Genomic DNA, 19515 nt, shown 5'->3' on the forward strand with positions numbered 1-19515 from the left:
CGCGCCCCATTGCGGAGGCAACTGATCCCGAAAAGGCCGTCGGCTGCATTTCTGGTTGAGCGGAGAATAAGTGTTTTAACCGTTCCCTACTAGATTCAATCCCCAAATTTTAATATATTGCTATCAAGGGAAACCCATTTAAGTTTGAGTGAGTATAATATATATATATATATATATATATATATATATATATATATATATATATATATATATATATATATATATATAATCATTATTATTAGGTAATCTACCGGTTAAGGTAGGTTTTTGGATGGACATAGTTACTATTTAAATAATTTGTGACCCCAAGCAAAACACAGCATCCTACTTTACATCAGGTCCCTCTTCATCTCTGAGTACTTTCTTCCTCCCTTTATCCCGTCCAACATTCCTACCCTGTTCCTTCCATTTCCTCGTTTGCTTAACATTCTCCCCTCAATTACAGTCTTCAACATCCCGCTGCCGGGATAAAAACATTAAACCATAAACACAGTAATAAACCCGAAGGTCGGTTTGGTAGGTGATGGTAGGAGTTCACCCAGTACTAAGCCCTATACGGTGTGTGAGATTCACAAATCAGCGTAGGGGGGCCAGTTCTTTTCCCTACATATGTATATATAAAAATATATATATATACATAATTATTATTATTATTATAATTAGGTAATCTACCGTTTAAGGTAGGGTTTTTTTGGATGGACATAATTAATAATTAAATAATTGGTGACCCCTAGCAAAAACAACATCGTACTCTACATCAGGTCCCTCTTCAGCTCTGAGTACTTTCTTCCTCCCTTCATCCCGTCCAACATCCCCATCCTGTTCCTTACCTTTCCAAGTTTGCCTAACATTCTCCCCTCTAATTGAGTCTCAGTCTTCAACGTCCTGCTTCCGGTCAATACCCCCTTCATCCACTTTTCCTGCCTCCATAGGATTTCTCCAAACAAAACACTCTCTTCGCCCACCATACCAAGAACTTCCTCATTTGTTTTCTTCTCTGTCCATTTCACCTTCTCCATTCTTCTCCAAACCCACATTTCAAAAGCCTCCAATCTACGTCTATCCTCCTGCTTCAATGACCACGTTTCCGCGCCGTTCATAGCTACGCTCCATATCAAACCTTTTATGACTCTTTTATAAATATCCTTACCCAACGTCCCCGTCATCAACTCCCTCCTCCTTGTGAAAGCCTCTTTGCCTAGCGCAATTCTTCTCCTTACGTCCCTACTACTTTGACCGTGTTGGGCCAAAACACTACCGGGATACGTAAACTGTTCTACCTTCTCTAGTTTTTGCCCTGCAATTTTAATGTTTAGCTTAGCCTGTTTCTTTCTATAAAATCGTATAACCTTTGTTTTATTAATATTGATTCTCATCCAATACCTGCTGCAATGAATTTCCAATTCTCTCAGCAATGCTTGCAACCCCCTGACTGACTGACAAACTAAAGCTTGGTCATCAGCAAACCTAACTGATTTTACGAATTCCCCGCCCACTTTCATTCCTACCTCCAGTTCTTCCCATGCCTCTTTGATCATTTCCTCTGCATACAAAGGTACGCAGCGTCCGTTCCTCAGTGAGGCGCCTCACTGAGGAGGCGCCTCACTGAGGCATGGGAAGAACTAGAGGTAGGAATGAAAGTGGGCGGGGGATTCGTAAAATCAGTTAGGTTTGCTGATGACCAAGCTTTAGTTTGTCAGTCAGCCAAGGGGCTGCAAGCATTGCTGAGTGAATTGGAAATTCAGTGCGACAGGTATGGGATGAGAATCAATATTAATAAAACGAAGGTTATGCGATTTTATATGAAGAAAAAGGCTAAGCTAAACATTAAAATTACAGGGCAAAAACTGGAACAGGTAAAACAGTTTATGTATCTCGGTAGTGTTTTGGCCCAACACGGTCAAGGTAGTAGGGACGTAAGGAGAAGAATTGCGCTAGGCAATGAGGCTTTCATAAGGAGGAGGGAGTTGATGGCAGGGACGTTGAGTAAGGACATTAAGAAAAGACTCGTAAAAACTTTGATTTGGAGCGTAGCGATGTACGGCGCGGAAACGTGATCATTGAAGCAGGAGGATAGACGTTGATTGGAGGCTTTTGAAATGTGGGTGTGGAGAAGAATGGAGAAGGTGAAATGGACGGAAAAGAAAACAAACGAGGAAGTACTCGGTATGGTGGGCGAAGAGAGGGGTTTTTTGGAAGAAATCCTATGGAGGCAGGAAAAGTGGTTGAAAAGGGTTTTTACCGCCAGTTGGATGTTGAAGACTGTGATAGTGGGGAGAATGTTGGGCCAATGAGGAAAGGGAAGGAACAGGATAGGGGTTTTGGACGTTATGAAGGGAAGAAGATGGTACTCGGAGATGAAGGAGGATCTGATGTAGATGTTTCACTAGGAGTAACAAAATATTTATTTAGTAGCTGTATCCATCCAAAAACGTATCTTAACCGGTAGATTACCTAGTAATAATAATAATAATATGTATATATATATACATTATATATATTATATATATAATGTTATATATAATTTTTACATCATATATATGTATATATATATATATATATATATATATATATATATATATATATATATATATATATATATATATATATATATATACATTCAAACACGTAATGAGTATATATATGTGTATGTGTAAATGCGATATGAGTATATATATATATATATATATATATATATATATATATATATATATATATATATATATATATATATATATATATATATATATATATGATGTAAAAATTGCCAGGCTGTAAATCGTGATGTGTAATGATCACGATATTTTCGAATGAATAATTCCTGAGAAACATGGAACCCGTTAGACGCGGAAGGTAGTTTATGCGTACAATTAATTGCGAGACGCGTTTCATTGCAACCTATTGTGCTTGTTGTCGAAATTGTAGGTATACGCGTATTTACGTACTTGCACGTTTCTCTGGCATACTCGTTTCTTTAATTAGCAGGCAGACGTGGCTTGCCTTCGAAAGTCTATTCCTTTTCTCTTGCATCTTTTACAGGAGTCCTGCATATTTTTTTAAAGAAGAGTGATTTTGCTCCTTATAATTTTAATTTAATGGACGCTCTTATTTAGCCATGCATATCCATATCCTTCCGCAGTTGGGTAGAATTCGAATTCTTTAAATCTAACTTGATCTCCTCACATTTCTTTCTTTACCAATTTTTATTTAATATTATTTTTCATGTCACCTTTTTGTGGCAGCTAATTAAAAATTCGAATTGTTCGCTATTTCACGATTTATATGAGATACCACTGGTCTCGAGAGCTACACCTAAGTCATAATTTTAAATATGTGTTTTGCAACTGAGTTTACATAAATATCTTCAAATGGTGACCAAAATTAGATAAAATGTTACGAAAGAGGGAACAATCGAGTATTCACATTTCGGAAGCGGATGAGGATTAGGATCATAATTTACGAATTATTAATTTAAACGCCCGTTTTAAGAGAACGAGACTGGGAAATCGGTGTAGAAAATGTGATGTTGAGGAAAAATTAGAGCATATCAAAAAAGAGATAGCGACAGTCGCAAACGAAACTACGAGTATAGAAACAGTATATATAGGAAAATGACAAGGTAGCCAAGGATTACGGACGGGATTATTAGAAATATGGATGACAGAAGTTAATGGAACGATGGAAACACAGATTTAGATAGAAAGAAGTATAAAGAGTTAATCGATAAATGTTTCGGGAAAATAATACAGCAGAAGAAGCAGTAATGGTTGAGACAGAGCAAGCGCATTAACAAAGGAAAAGTTAAATCAAAGTAAAACGGAAGCACTGGCAGAATGTAAGAAGGGAATGCGAGGGTGGTCCTAGAAGTACTCACCCTGACCAAGAGATGGCGGTAGTTGTTTAAAAATCACTGTTTTAGAAATTGTTAATCTATAAAAAGCATAAGTTACAAGTTTGGAGACGCCACGTCGTTTAGTATTTGCATGGTAGCCATCAATAGTGAGCGTTTTCAGTGAATTTGTGAAAATTGGTCATCGTTATGTGATGCAATACTATTATTTGAATGGCCTCAGCCCAACCAATGTAAAAGCTGAACTGGATTCTACTCCGAGTGAGTCTGCTTTGTCGTTTACAATAGTGAAATATTGGGTAGCAGAGTTTAAACGGGGCCGTACGAGCTGTCAAGACGAGCATCGCATTGGTCGACCAAATGAGGTGACCACTCCAGAAACGGTGACGAAAATCCCCAAAGTGATACTGTATGACCGTCGGCTGAAGATGCGCAAGCAAGCAGACATAGTGGGAATTTCAAAAAGTGCGGTATTAACCAAAGCATATTGAATGAAGATTTGGGCATGAGAAAGCTGTGCGCAAGATGGATGCCACGTATACGTTTGCTCACACTCAATCAAAACCAGTGTCGTGAATATGTTTTCATTGAGCGTTTAGCAGAATTCTACCACAACAAAGCAAAATTTTTGTGCCGTTTCCCAACCATGGATGAAATCAAGTACAATCACACCCGAGACAAGAGAACAATCGAAACAGTGGATTCAAAAGGGAGAACCGCCTCCAAAGAAGGCGAAGACCGTTTCATCTGCATGCAAAAGTCATGACGTCGGTTTTTTGGGATGCGCGTGGGATAATTTTCATTGACTATCTTAAAAAAGGAAAAACTATCAGCGGCAAGGACTATGCAAACTTATTGCAACGTTTGAGCGAAGAAATCAAGCAAAAGCGGCCGTAGAAGGAAGCGTTGTTTCATCAAGATAATTCACCGTCTCACAAATCCGTTATCGCAATGGCCAAAATTATGAATTTAAGTTTAAATTGCTACCTCATGCACCCTATTCGCCAGATTTAGCCCCCTCGGATTATTTTCTGTTCGCAAACTTGAAACAATGGCTCGTTTGTCAAATATTTTCCAACCGTGAAGAAGTGATTTCGGCAGTTAATGGCTATTTTGAGGAGCGAGGCAGTTATCATTATAAAAAGAGTATGGAACTTATTTTACCAAATTTTTTTTTCTTTTTTGGATCGGGTACTTCTGGGATTACCATCAAAGGTAAATTTGGAGAAAAACTCATCAAACAAGGAAGATTCAAGGGAGATAGAAGGATTATTTAGAGGGATTATCTGAAAAAGAATTTCAATCAGCAAGCTAAGGTATGGAAATAGAATATGAAGTAGATTAGGATACCTTTGTTTAAGCTTGGTAGATGGCTAGATAAAAAGGCCTTGAGGAAAATTAAATGAATTCAAAGAGTGGGGATCGACATGATTCCCGCGGAACTGCATAAAGTCTAGGAAAAATGACGGTGAAATGTTTTTATGAATTGTTTCGTGGCGTTGCTGAGGGAGAATTTGGCCGTCAAACTTCGCCCGGTCAGTTTCCGTTCCCATCCAGAAAGAGAGAAAGGCAGCTTTATCCTAGGACAACAGAACAATAAGTTTTATATAACGCGCAGCCAAATGGGTGATCAGGTTCATTAATAATAGGATGCATATCAAGGCAAACGATTACTTGGGGAATGATCAGTTTGTGTTCAGTAAGGAGAGAGGCACGCATGACGCCATTGCAGTGATGAGGTCACTGATAGAGAGGAGCATGAAATACAATCAGCATGTATTCGCAGATTTCGTATATTTTGAGGAGGCATTTAATATAATTAATTGGGTAGAATTGATGAATATTATGCAAAAATAAGAGTGTATAGGAAGGATAGGAAACTTATCCACGACATCTGTACCAGTCTCAGATTACTCAGGTGCGAGTGAGGGGGTGGATCGAGATGTTGCGGTGGCTTCCCCCCGAGAGGGCCAGAGTTCAAATCCTAGAGCCAACAAATATTTCTCAGTGGTATCCCAATCCTCACTTGAGGTGCTTTGTGGAGACCACTTTGAGTGAGTACGCCGTCCGTCGGATGGGACGTTAATCTGTTTGATCCCTTGGCGCCTTTCGTTAAAGAGTTAGCTAATACCGGCGCCGGGTTTCTCTCCACCCTTTCTTTCCCAACCTCAAAATTGCCTCAGCTGTTGGTCACCTCCCCAAAAATGAAACTGCGAGTGGGGGACAGGGAGTCCGTTCGAGCATTGTTGGGAGGAGGAGGAAGGCACCATTACACATTATTACCCGTGCTGTTCAACGTACTTGTGCGTGGAGGAAATAATTGAACAAGCATGGGAGGAACTAGAAATGGGTATGAAATTCGGCGGGGAAACGTAAAATCAGAGTTTGACTAAACTTCAGTTTGTCAGCCAGCCAAGGGGTTGGAAGCATTGCTGAGTGGATTTGAAATTCAGGGTTATAGGAGAGGATTTGAATAAATACGAGGGCGATTCGAAAAGCAAGGAAAAGTAATTTTTTTCATGAAAAATCAAATTTATTCTCAACTTTGTGTGCATCGTAGGAAAGGCTGAGCATTTAGCTATTTTTCTGCATAGCCGCCTTGACGACCAATCACTTGTAACCAGCTTTTTAATACCATAGGGATATGGAGGAAGTTAGATAAAATAAAGTAGACAGAGAGGAAAACAAGCGAAAAAGTGCCAGGTATGGTGGTAGGGGGGGGGGGGAAGCTGTGAGATATCCAAGAGAGGAAAGATGCATAAAGTGTGCATTACTTGTTTCTCCTTTGTAATAAGCCTCAAATGGATGAATCCTATAAATTTTTTTTCACAAACATTTGGGAAAATGAAAATCCGCTATGGTGTCATTTGTACGCATCTCAATGTATTAGGGACGCCAGCAACGTCAATGACCTCGGTGCATCTTGAAAAGGAAGTGTTTGTTTCGCGGAATCGGGGGGATTCCCTCGTCTGACGGGATGCTCCCTTCCCCTTTTCACACCGTGACCTCTCAGTGACCTCGCATTCTCTCTTCTCCTTCCGCCCCGCAGGACGTCCCTGGGAGGCGCTGCAGTACTACCAGAGGGCGCTAATGGCGTCGCCGGGTCACAGGCCGGCGCTAATCGGGACAGCGAGGACGCTCAAGGGTCGTGGACACGTTGCCAGGGCCCGGAGGTTCTACAAAAGGTGAGTGCCCCGCCCTCCGCGTTCATTTCAGAGAGAAAATAAGGAAAAAGCGCTGGATAGTTTCTGCGGTTAACGCGACGTCCTTGAAACATTCCGCGAGGGCCGAGTGTTATGAGTTGCTCACGCCCCAAATCCTAAACGACCAGGTGTTTTTTTTCTTTTTTTCCTGCCTTCCCTCTTTCTCGTAAATTGTTTTTTTTCAAGCCTTGTGAGCACGGGGCTGATTGGGGAATTGCATCCTCTTTATCTTTGCGGAGATCTTTTAAAAGAAATGGAACTTTTTTAAATTACACATTTGCCTGACGCGCTCTTTGAGGTGAAGTGTCAGTGGCTAGTGGTTTGCACAATACAGAACCAATCATTGTCGCAATGCTCATTGATACTCGAGGTATTCACGACGGCGAGTCGAAGTGTAATTGTCTCCATTTACTGACACAAGGGAATGCTATCACGTGTCATATACGCAATAGATGTACCCATGGGTGGCACACGTCTTATTTGTTGCCGGCCACGGTCGCTCTGTCTTGATCGGAATGAGTAGAGATACCTTGACTCTGGAGATGTAACTGTGGGTAACAAATGGAATTGTGGGTAGTTTCGAGCTACTATCCAATACCTATACGCGTGGGGTATTGAAGTCGAAATAAGTACAGTAAATTTGGTGGATTTGTGTTTATTCCTGTGGTGATTCGTATCCAAAATAAAAACCTTATCCATATCATGCATAATGATTTTCAATTAAAGGATTAAGTGAAGCCATATCCTTAACTATACTTTCACTCCAAATGGCCGAACTCTAGCCGAATATAGACAGTTTTTGGACATGCTTTGTCGATAGAACGATTTGTCACGGGATAGGGTTTATCGTGAAATATAGGTACTAAAATGGGTAGAAGGGAATTAAAATATCAAACTTATATTTTCTCTTTAATTTTACAGTTTAAAGGTCGTATATAGAGACTTAGGGATGTAATGCGGAGACATTAAGAATAGTTTTAGGTACGTATATCTAATTATGACCTTAAAATACAAATATTACAATCCGGACCTATTATTATATATTTGGGTTAATCATGAGGTTCTCCTGAAAAATATAGCCAATATAGGCTTAGGTGGGAGGGCGGTAAATTAGATTAATTCTTTTCTGTCAGGTATATCACTTAAGGTAAAAGTCGCCGTTGTTTATTCGAAGGACTTTCATGCAACTCTGATGTGCCGCAAGGAAGTGTACTCGGACCTTTGTTATTTACAATTTACTTGCACGGCATCGGAGAAAATATGAAAAAGCTCCACCAGGATGTTTTCATATAATTGCCTACTTTACAGAGAAATAGAGATAATTAATGAAGAAATTATGTTACAGAACAACATATATGTTTTATAAAATTAGGTAAACCTTAGGTAGGGTCGTTAATGCTAGTAAAAAAAGCTAGCTATATTCCGCTAAGGCAGGATTTCTAATGTTGACGATTACTACTAAAGGGGCGAAGTGTTGAACGAAATGACTCAGGAGCAACCGTTAGTAGGAATCTGAAATGGGGACCTAATATTGGCCGCATTGTAACCAGAACCGTCACTTTGTGATGAGAACTCTGGCAAAAATCTCCATCTAATCAATGGATGTCTCCTAAAAATCTTGTTTTACCTATTTTAGAATGCCGTTCGTCAGTTTGGGATACTTATCTTTGCCAGGGAGATAAGCATTTGGACTAGCAAAGTATATAAGAAGAAGTTTTTGTATATTTATGCTCATTTACTTGATTAATTTATTATATTTCTGAGCTCGCGTGCCGACGACTAGTCTACCTGTCCATACGCGAATGTTGTTTTCTGCTCGCAATATTACCCAAATATTTAGAAATGACGTCCGGTGAATAAAATTCTCTTCAATGGCATTACATTCCTTTTCCGTCGTTGATTAACGGATCAATACATTTTTTAATTGATTCGATGCATTTAAAATATAAACTAAATACGGATATTTAATTTGGAATTATGATGAGAATACAGAAAAATATTTTTTCCTGGGTGATTATATTGAAACAACGCATGATTGTTTTAAAACGTTTGGCATAGGTCATCGCCCTGCCCTCATAGTTACTACACACGAGTGCGTTTCTGGAATATGTTTAATTATTCATTAAGGTAGATAGTCCAATGAGATATCATTGGCGCAGGGGTTAATTTCATTGGCTTTATTTTTATTCGGAAATGGAAAACGTCTATTAATTATGCTAAGGCGGTTTTGGGTGCTTACATTTCAATTTTTGAATTGGACGTTTTAAATATTTGGATACAAAACTATAGAGAATTATAAAAAACTTTGATTGCTCGCAAATTTATGTATATTAATGAATTATCATATGATATATATGTTATACAGGATTTTTAATTATTTATTTTCACGATTCTAATGTAAATACCTGGAAAAAACCATTCGTATCATAAGCAATAATTTTTTCTCCGATTACGTTTGAATTATTTCAATTTCCTATTACATAATTTCAATTTCCTGAACACGGATGACATTATGTTTTTCATTAATATGAGGCCTAATTTGTACTTTTTTTCGAGAAAATAGTGTTTAATATTGGAGCTAATACATGTGTTAAGTTCTATTCTGTCGATGAGCGTCTAGAGAACCGGGAGAAATAGAATAAATCTCTATGTTGATTCTCCATACTTCAGGCAGCTAATTGCAATTTTGCATTGCTCGGGGTTCTTTAGCTAAGTGAGTAGCATTTTAAAGAAATAGTGAAACTTGAACTTTATCCAGGATTTTAAATTTGTAAACCCGAGATGACATTGTTGTGTTCATAATTGTCGGTGATCGCATACTTGAAACAATTTCCATTTTCAGGACTCAAATTGCTTAAGAATTATAAATATTCCAGCCAAAGTACTTCGGCCAGCCGTAAAGAGAGGTTTCGCCACAAACATCGCCGTTAAAGTCCGAGAACTCAGTTGATTGACAAGTGAAACGTATTCTTCTGCCTCGTCACTCCGGCTCGACTGGATGATGCCGAGTTGGGGCCGCGAGTGCTCTAGGACGAATAAAAGGAAACTCGCAGGCAGATCTGCCGAGAGTTTCTCGACCATGTAAGGAGTGAGGATCCACATTGTTTAGACAATGCCCCACCAGACATCTTCCTCTTCCCCCGCCTCAAACCTGTGCTGAAATCACGTCACAAAAGCTCGGTGGAAGCGTTACACCAGATCGTGAGGAGGGAGCTTAGAGGTATTCCGGGACGCCGACTTCCAGAAGGCGTACGTACGAGGCGTGGACTACCCGCTGGTGGTGGACGAACAAGGGGGGTCTACTTCGAAGACTTTTGAGTGAATGCATCAATTCAGGCAATTAATGTTTCAGAATCGACTCAGTCCTACAAATTTTGGGACAGATCTTGTACGTGTAATTATTGATTTGATTCCTTTCAAATTTAGTATTTTTTTGTTTCGATGAGGGGTTGTGAGGCACGATTTGTCATAGGTAACGGGTGCTGCTGGTGCGATTGGCAGCACGATGGCCGAAAGAGACCTTGCCTCTTCCAAATGTTCCTTGCACATGCCCTTCGCGACACTTCCGCCCGTGTTCTTTGTGTGAGCTTGTTTATTTGCTCCATCTATGTGGAAGAGCACCTCACTTTCCTCGAGTCTCGCCCTCTCACCTACTCCGCCCCCGATCTCACTCCTACTCCCCCCCTTCCCGAACTCAACCGCGCCAACATCGCGACTCCGTCGGATGGATCACCCGGGCGGTGTGAACAAGGGGAGGCACTCTCCACCCCCCTCCCCTCTATTCACCAAATACTTTTTGTTAGCGGCGCGGAGGAGAGGTGCACGGAACCGAAGACTCTAGGAAACAGTCGGGTTGTTGACAGTCGCAAGTCTCTCGGAAGTCGCTGGGGGGATTGAGGGGGCAACGCTAGCTTTGAAGGAGTTTTGCTATTAGATTCCTTATTTGCAAAACCGTCTGTCGCGCTCGACGCTGAAATTCTGGACGATGCCGGGAAACTGATTGTGCGAGGGAATCTCGTATTCGATTTCAACGGATACGAAACTGATTCTTATAAAAAAAGTAGGATTTTCTCGTGAAAGAAATCTTGGGTTTCCTCAATTATTCAGGAAATTCCGGAAATAGAGCAATGAATAATCACACTTAAACACAAAATGATTTGCAATATAATGGCGATTAATTTAAATAGAAATCACTTTTGTATTTTCATTTTGGCCCTGACTTTTCTATCATTATGATTGACTTTTTTCATTTTGGATTTCAAGGTGGCACTTCACTTTTCTTACTCAAAGTTCAATTTTCTTGGTCGTAGGCTAGTTTTGTTTTTATCTAGTCGGCAGTTTTTCCAATTTAATGTCCTCCTTCTTCTTATCAGTTTTTTCAAATTTGCACTTGGTTCGTTCTGCATTCACCGAGGGACTTTGGCCACCACGCCCCATCCTCACCCACCCCTCTGCCCCAACCAGCCAATTAGCCAGTGCCTCCGTGCCCAGTCACAGTTTTATATGCCGCGGTCATTCCGTTTTCATTCTTATCAAATTACTAATATTTTTATTATATTAAAACGAGGGTTTTCTTTTGTGAAGTTTTGTGAATATTTGTAAACACTGTAACATTAATCATTATTTTATGTAAGTGTATATATAAGACGGCATGTTGCATCTTATATATAGCAAAATAAATATGCATTTTGCCCCGACTAAACCTAACGTGTGAGGGTCTGTTGGGCAGTTATTTATGTTAAAAAAAAAGACGAAGAAAAAAAAGAATTAAAAAAATATATATAAGTCAAAAGCGATTAAAAAAAAAATTATATATATTTATCTTAATAGATAAATTAAAAAAATAAAAAAAGACCAAAAAAAAACAAAACAAAGGAAAAAAATATACATTATATATACATAGCTTAGACTAGAGTGTTAAAAAGTTAAATTTAAGTTTTTTAGGATTAGAAAATGTTATCCCGTCATGTTTACGAGTTTTGGGCAAATTGTTCCCGCCCTTAAAATTAAGTTAATTTTAGTTCTTACATAAATTTAAGGCCAATTGCCAACCCACTAGTGGTCCTTCTTTCAATTTCTCCTTCACTAACACTGGAAAGGTACACGTTCGACATTTACACTTTCGTTCGCCATTGTTTCCCATGTGCCAATTGCACAACCACTGAAGCTGAAGGGGTGGACGATGTCACACCGAAGCAGCATTTAAAACGAAGGGCAACTGCCCAGACAACAAGGATTCTGGTCTGGTCCAATCAGCGGATTGTATCCTTCAAAGCATTCATCCCGAATTAAAACGCCTCTGCACACGACGATGCAGCATACCTCGCGAACGATCCTAATAGGAGTCTACGGGCGCGCATTGGCAAGACAAGAGAGGACGACTGATGCTGGACAAAATGTCCTCAAGGCCGATTCTTCCGGGCGAAACGGGATGCCGTATATGTTGGCAGCTTCCACAAGTATCACAATGTCGTGATGTTTAAACCTCTCCTTCCACAGGTTATAGTCATTAAAAGTACATGGTTAACATATATTTCACTATTATATCGAGTTGAAACACATATGTTTTGAATTCAAATGGTGATATCAAATTAGTTTTTAACAAGCATAAAAATGAAGGAGAGGGCCATTAAAAAATTAGCCAAATCGCTTTAAGAACGATCAACAAAAAATATAACAATGAAAACGTAGAGTTTCAAAATATCTAATATTTGTTTGCCGAACGAAACTTTTAACAGATGATAATTTTAACAGTAATTATTAACATTAAACTAATAGTCAGTCCTCACACCCTTCCGCTATGGTCTTTTTCGATGTCGAATGGATCTAATGTGACCGAAAAAAACGCTCTGACCACATTACTCCCCATGAACGCTACCTTTAAGTTCAATCCCTTTTGCCCAATTTTTTATAGTATTAAATAATAATTCTGCGTACATTCCTACAGTCGCAATCGACTTCACTGATTATTCTATATGGCTGTACAATATAGATTAATGAACCCAAGATGTCCTCAATTACGTTGAATTCTTTTTCTTTTTCCAAGCTGGCCGGCCGAAATCCTAACCGTAAAACCATTCTATGTATTCCTTTTGCGTTCTCTGAATATCTTCTGGTATTGTTAATAATGTTCCTGTGTTACCGTTAATGATCGGTGTTGTCATCCCCATCTTGCAAAGTCTCTCACCATCTTATATGCCGCTTCTGCGTTTTCTCTCCGGATTTCTTAAATTTCTCCTTGCGCTGATCTCTCCACAACATTTCTTTGGCTCTATTGGTTTCTGGTCTATTTTTATTGATTATTCATCTGCGCACATCTCCCCATTTCCATGCTTACTATCTTCCGTTTGCTTCTTCCATCGATTGTCCCCCGTGACCCGTCATTTCTTGATTATCTAATTGTCTAAAATTCACATTCTTCCTTTTACCGCTATTTCTATTTTGCTGTTGTTATTCACGCATATTACTTCGGAATTTTTCGTTCCCTTTTCCTCTTGTGGATAAACGGAGCTTTCAAGCTTAATTAAGCTTTTCAGTTTGGTTCTCCTTTCGAATCGAATTAAAACTTAAAGATTCCATATCTCCACTGCCCTAAACGTCCTTACCCTTTTGGAATTTTTGTTGCTTTTCATGGAAAACAGACTGTGATTTTATTCCATTGTATGGACTCCCGGGAAGCTGTTACAGATTATTACACAGCTTGTAAATATATCTCGACCCGTCTTACAATCTAATTCAGCCCTACTTATTTTCACAACATTTCCCACAAACCGTTTTTCTTAGAGCTCTAGACACGAATTTTATGCATTTGCCGTGGTCTACTACACTATTTATTTGCCATTACAACGATGGCAAATTAAAAATTCGTATTTTCCATTTAAAGATCTAAATCTGTATCCCCATTTTCATGCAATTCCTATAGTCTGCTTTACTTGAGAGAAAAATGCGTCGGATAAGTACATGCCTACCATGTCTTGGCCTAGTTAGTATCATTTAAAAAAATAATTTCATGAGTCAGTGTGTAATATGTGAGTGAATCCATACGCGACGAGAAAACCGTAAGTATTCCTCCCGTGAGAGCACGCTCAGAATCACCACTGGTTTCCCGGTGGACCACGCCTCCTCGGACCCGCCTCCAATGACCCCTTCTGCTTGACACCACTATTAGCGAGAGAAAACTTTTTCTTTTCCCATCAGCCTCTAGCCGTCATCAGCTGCCGATGGCTCTTTACGTCAGCGAGTCACAATCGACGCTAACAAGCAATCGATTACAGTTAACAGAGCTGAACCTGTTTGACCCGGATACCCGCCTTCCCAGCCCCTCCCTTCGCACGAACACCCCCCGCCCTCCAGCACCCATTCCGCCCCCGTCCTAAATACTGCCCACGAGTTTTTGGGGCGATGACTTCACCCTGTAACCTTTGAACTTCCTTCGAATCCTCCCCCTCGCACCTAACCACCCACTCCTGCGTTTTGAGTATGTTTTATCCCGCAGTACGAGCATTGAACCCCCCCCCCCCCACACGCTCTCCCTCTGGTGCGGAAACCGCAGACTAAAATTTCTCCCCCGCGGAAGTCGCAATCACCCCGCCGGAATTCTTCGCCGCGATGTGCGGGGAACTTTACTTTAGTTCCCCACTAGACTTCAAAGTTTCGACAACAGCCTTCATCAGGGTGTACGCCGATCGCATCAAGCGATCCCTGAAGCGATAACGGACGGATCAATAAGTGCCTGACGGCTTCTTTATCAAAATAAATTTTTGTAAAGAAAGCATGTCTGAAATGCTTCCTGTGGCCTATGGATGCTTCGATATGGATTTCAAATTTCCGAGTTGCTGGCAATAAGCAATGCCAGAATTCTGGAAATATGTCAGAAAATGAGTTCTATAGTTCGATATTTTAAAGATACAAGGTTTGTATAAAAAGTATCGGTAACAATTTTTTTCCTACGTTTGCGTGAAATACTGAACACAGGCCGTCGTTTAAATGTGCGCATAATCGCAGATCGTATGTTGGCATAGCTAATGCATTGAAATTGCACACCATAATCACTGAAAATATGGCAATACGAAAGATCTGCGCTAAAGCACATTCCGAAGACCTTTGGTCGGACGATCAAGAGCAGAGTCGAGTGTCTGCTTGCAAATACCACCTGAAATGGCATCGCGACGATTCCCCAACCACTTAACAGTCCCGACTTTGCATTAGTAGACTATTTCCGATTCCCAAAAGTGAAATCCTCTCTCAAAGGACACCACCATGGGACCCGAAGTGCCGTCAAACAAGCTTAGCATGCGTACCCTTTAGGATCTTCCGGGATCTGCCTACAAGGGAGCCTTCGAGTCGTGGAAAAGCCTCTGGCCAAAGTGTTTCCACGCTCAAGCGATGTAATTTGAAGAATTTTGAGGCATTGTAGCAATATGTGGAATTAACCTCGTCTTTTCGAAACTTTTCCCGATACTTCTTATACGAGCCATGTATAATAGTGACACGACTAGAAGCCCATTTTATGCCATGGTTACATCTTAATTAGTTTCGTAAGAAACTCTAAATATTACGTTGATTAAATTTTGGATAAAAAGTCACGGCTGCACGACCGAAGTGTTTAAGGGTTTAGGAAGGTGTGAAATGAAGTGGGATTAATCGCCACCAACCACGGTTAATTCATGGGTGTAAGCAATTGCCATCATCTGCTGTTTATTTCCGTGATGACAAATGATTTATCCCGAATAAAACTCATTTAATAAGTGCAAAATGATCAATTTTTTGAATTCATATACGAGTAATAATGCTTATTTAAAATGAAATATTACATCTTTATGACAGTGGATGTAGTAAATGGGCTCTATCTATTTTAAAACCATTCCACCTACTGATGAGTGGTACTTTTACTCACTCAAATCCTCGCCATTCCAAATCATTCGTCTCTTGCATTTCACTTAAGCCAATCCTCTTTAAATGTAGCATGGAGGCCGAGGGAAGCTTTGAAATTGATTTTTTTATCCCTCCCACCACAACTTATACCCGACAACGCTGGAAGAATATTTTTTCTAACTTAAATATAAATTGGTCACATTTCGAAAATTTTTTCAGCCAACAAAGTTCCTTGATATCTCTGAATTTTTTCTGAAATTTTCATCAACCCATTTCCATGACTCGTGGGACAAGCGCACAAATAGGGTTACGCTCATTCTCTCGCTACCGTGAGATATTTGAGGTCGCGCATTGGCCCACTCTCCCACGGTTGCTCCTAGCCGAGCCCCAATTTTGTTCAGCGTGCCATCGTGTTCGCTATTTTATGAATTTTCCCCACTGGACAAAAACTCTTCCATGTATGGTTAGGGAATAGCGCAGCCGCAGACCTCATCGGTGTTCAGTTACAACCCCCATCAATTTTTCTCATATTCCACGGCTTATCCTCGAAATTCTTCTCATCTACTTCCATGTTCACGGGTCATGCGTAATTGAATTCAGCCTGTAAAATACATTATTTTTTCCCACCACATGTTTCAATCTCCCTATCAGCCCAATATGCTATCTCGAGTAAACATAGTATTAATTGTTTAATCTAGTCATTGAAATAGATAACTTTTAAGACTAACACGAATAAAATTGTTCCACGTTGTGGTTTCCCCTTCACCTTCAATTATTCGTACGAAAAAGTTGTTTTGAAGATTTTACTCGAACCCTTGGTACTAAATGATAACTTACAAAACTTATCAACATGATGTAGCTTGTGAATTTTTGCCACTTAGATTTGCAAAATTGCAAAAATTGCAAATTACAATTGATAGTTTTCTGATTTTGCGCAATGCCTGGACAAATTTAAAATTTCGTCGAAATTGATCATCAAGGAATCATTGATCCAACATGTCATTATTACTATTAACATTATTAAATTTATTTCTAAAAAATCTTATATGCACAATTTAAACAAGTTAAATAAAATTTAAAACTATTTTTAATGCGGAGTTTATTGTTTAAATACAATTTATCATATGCTAACAGTTGAAGTTCTGAAATAAAAATTCAATTGATTCATCAAACGTACAACTTTAACACATGAGAAAACTGGAATATTTTTTCTTCCAAGGAAATAAAAAGTGTATGAGATGAGTTGCACTGCAGGATCGGCATTCGTCGCCGAGTGGCATCGCGTTTCGCATAAAATGGTTGCGTTTGGAAGAGCACGAGCAGCATCCGGTGGTACTCGGAACTTCATTTTGAATGATTACAGAAACTGAAGCGGCTCCTCTAATTTTATCGTTCAACTCTTTAACAGACTCTAGATGGGTCTCATTTTCGCGTTTACATCATCATAATATTCACATCGGACATTCCAATTGTGGAAACATGAATTTTGCTATTAGTTTAATTCGTTTATTGTTACCGCTTATGAAGCAACAAATGTAAGATTATTGCTCACATTCCCTGGGCCATTGTAATTTGAGTTTGGAGTTTCAGTCCAAGGAGTTCGTTAAAGGAGAGGTATTAGAGAATTGAGGAGTGAAGACTAGTTTCCACTTAATTAACAAAAGTCACGAGAAAACATCGGGCACTTGTGATAAACGGTGTGCTACAATTGAATTTTTATCTTTGCAGTATTTAAATCCAGATCTGGAAACCAATCCATTCATCAGTGTTCTTGGAAAAAGAGATAATCTTCCAAGTGTTACAGATGGCTTAATCCAGTACTTATATTTTCCCATGTTGTTTGGCATTGATTTCTGAACCAACAGCAGATACTCCTCCCTGATATCTAATTAGACACGGCAGACTATTGATTCTTCAGCTCCAATAAAAAGATGAGACGCATAGGTTCAGATGCTTCATTACCCTGGGTCACCTGGGAATATTTGCTCCAATTTTTGACGGTCAGCGGGAGAAGAGCAGTCAAACGCCTGCCCGGGAAATCTCATGGGAAAGCAGTTCGCCCCAAGCGATGGCTAGTCTTTTGGAGTCAAAAAGTTGAGTACGAATAGCCAGCCCATGTGCGAGTTTCATTCGTGACAGAGAGTGAGTGCGTTGTGTTGCATTTTGGTATTTGGAATCACCAGTTTTTGCCCCTCGTTTAATATGTATGCACATCTACAGAATACACGACAAGGCCATGTGGCGGGTGTTTTTAGGCATCGAGTCATACATGCACAATTATTAGTTCATACGTGCGCGTATTTACTCATATAAAAAACACTGGCACATGCAATTATTAAAAAAATGTTTTTATTGGTGTGCTCGACTAAATCAAAGAATGTTGGCCTTCGACTAAATGCATTTGAACGTTTGAGTTCGATTTTGTTATGATTTCATATCGCGCGATGAAAAACGAGTGTTTTTCTCTGTCGGTGATGGCATCTATGCTTTATATATATTGGCATATATATTTTATGAGGTTAATTCTATTGTGCGTATCAATTATGTGGTCTTATCCTGTGTTCAGATCTACCAATAAAATATGGGGTCGCAAATCCAGATCATCACTTTCTCCTTGATGTTATAATATCTTAGTTTGTTTCTCTCGGATTCTTACGAGAAACTCGTTGAAGGTTTGCTTGTATTATATATACAAATGTAGAACCCACTTATGTATTCCCTTCCCCTTTATTTTTTTGCCCAGTTGGGTTTTACAAGCCCTAATTTTCGCTAGCCCGCGCTGGTTACTACCGATTGTCGAGTCGGAACATTCTATTCCTAACGCTGCTATGTCCTAAGATTTTGCAAGGTATCCATGTCAAGGAAATAGGTCGGAATTCCGGAGGTTCTTTCCCACACTCTCTTTTCATATTTGGGCAATGTGTGCTAGCATCCATCTTTTTTCGACCTGTAAGAGACTGCTTTTAAATACGGTGTAGTGCCTTCCGTCAATATTTCAGCGGGAATCGCTTACAAACCTTGGATTTGGTTTGTTTTCATATTTCGGGGCTGTTTTATTTTCCTTCCTGGAACAGCAATATATAGTAGTTCTTTAGGCGTATGGGAGCCTTAGTTTTGTGCATGAAGCTTTGTATAATCTGGGAGAAATTGTTTAGCATAATGGCCTTTTTATCGCTCTGCGTTTACAATTTTTACGCCATTTTAGGCCTTAAAATAATACACAGTTGGACCGTGTCCATTGTATTTGCTCGACGTAACCTAAATTATTCAGGGCTATCCACTAATAGTTTGCTTTATGAGGGCGTGATACTTTGCGCGTATTCTTTTTTTGGTTTTTGCATCGGCATTGTTTAATTTCCTTCTCCATTTTCTTCATTACCTGTTGAATATATCTTATGGATATGATTTCATATGCATTTTCCACCTCAATGCCTACCTGACTTCTCGATCGTCAGAGGCTTCTTATTTTTGCATTGGCGTATGCATGGATAGAAGAAAATTCTCCATCCCGTATGCATATTACTAAAATTGTTTTCCGGTTTTTGCTGTTTTAGCGACGTGAGTTTCCAATCTGATTGATCGCAACAC

The 19515-nt window shown here is 39.5% G+C and overlaps 1 protein-coding gene across 1 annotated transcript in view; it reads left to right on the forward strand.

The window, feature by feature from the left end:
• Positions 1 to 19515, forward strand: part of LOC139688552 (protein O-mannosyl-transferase TMTC1-like) — a 1154623-nt gene that overhangs the window by 1075104 nt on the left and 60004 nt on the right. Inside the window, 1 exon segment of the mRNA XM_071586100.1 lies at positions 6900 to 7035. Coding sequence (XP_071442201.1) covers positions 6900 to 7035 — 136 coding nt within the window.

Source organism: Hetaerina americana, unplaced genomic scaffold (assembly GCF_022747635.1).
Source record: "Hetaerina americana unplaced genomic scaffold, ioHetAmer1.1.p SCAF_20, whole genome shotgun sequence".
In the NCBI taxonomy this organism is placed as follows: Eukaryota; Metazoa; Arthropoda; class Insecta; order Odonata; family Calopterygidae; genus Hetaerina; species Hetaerina americana.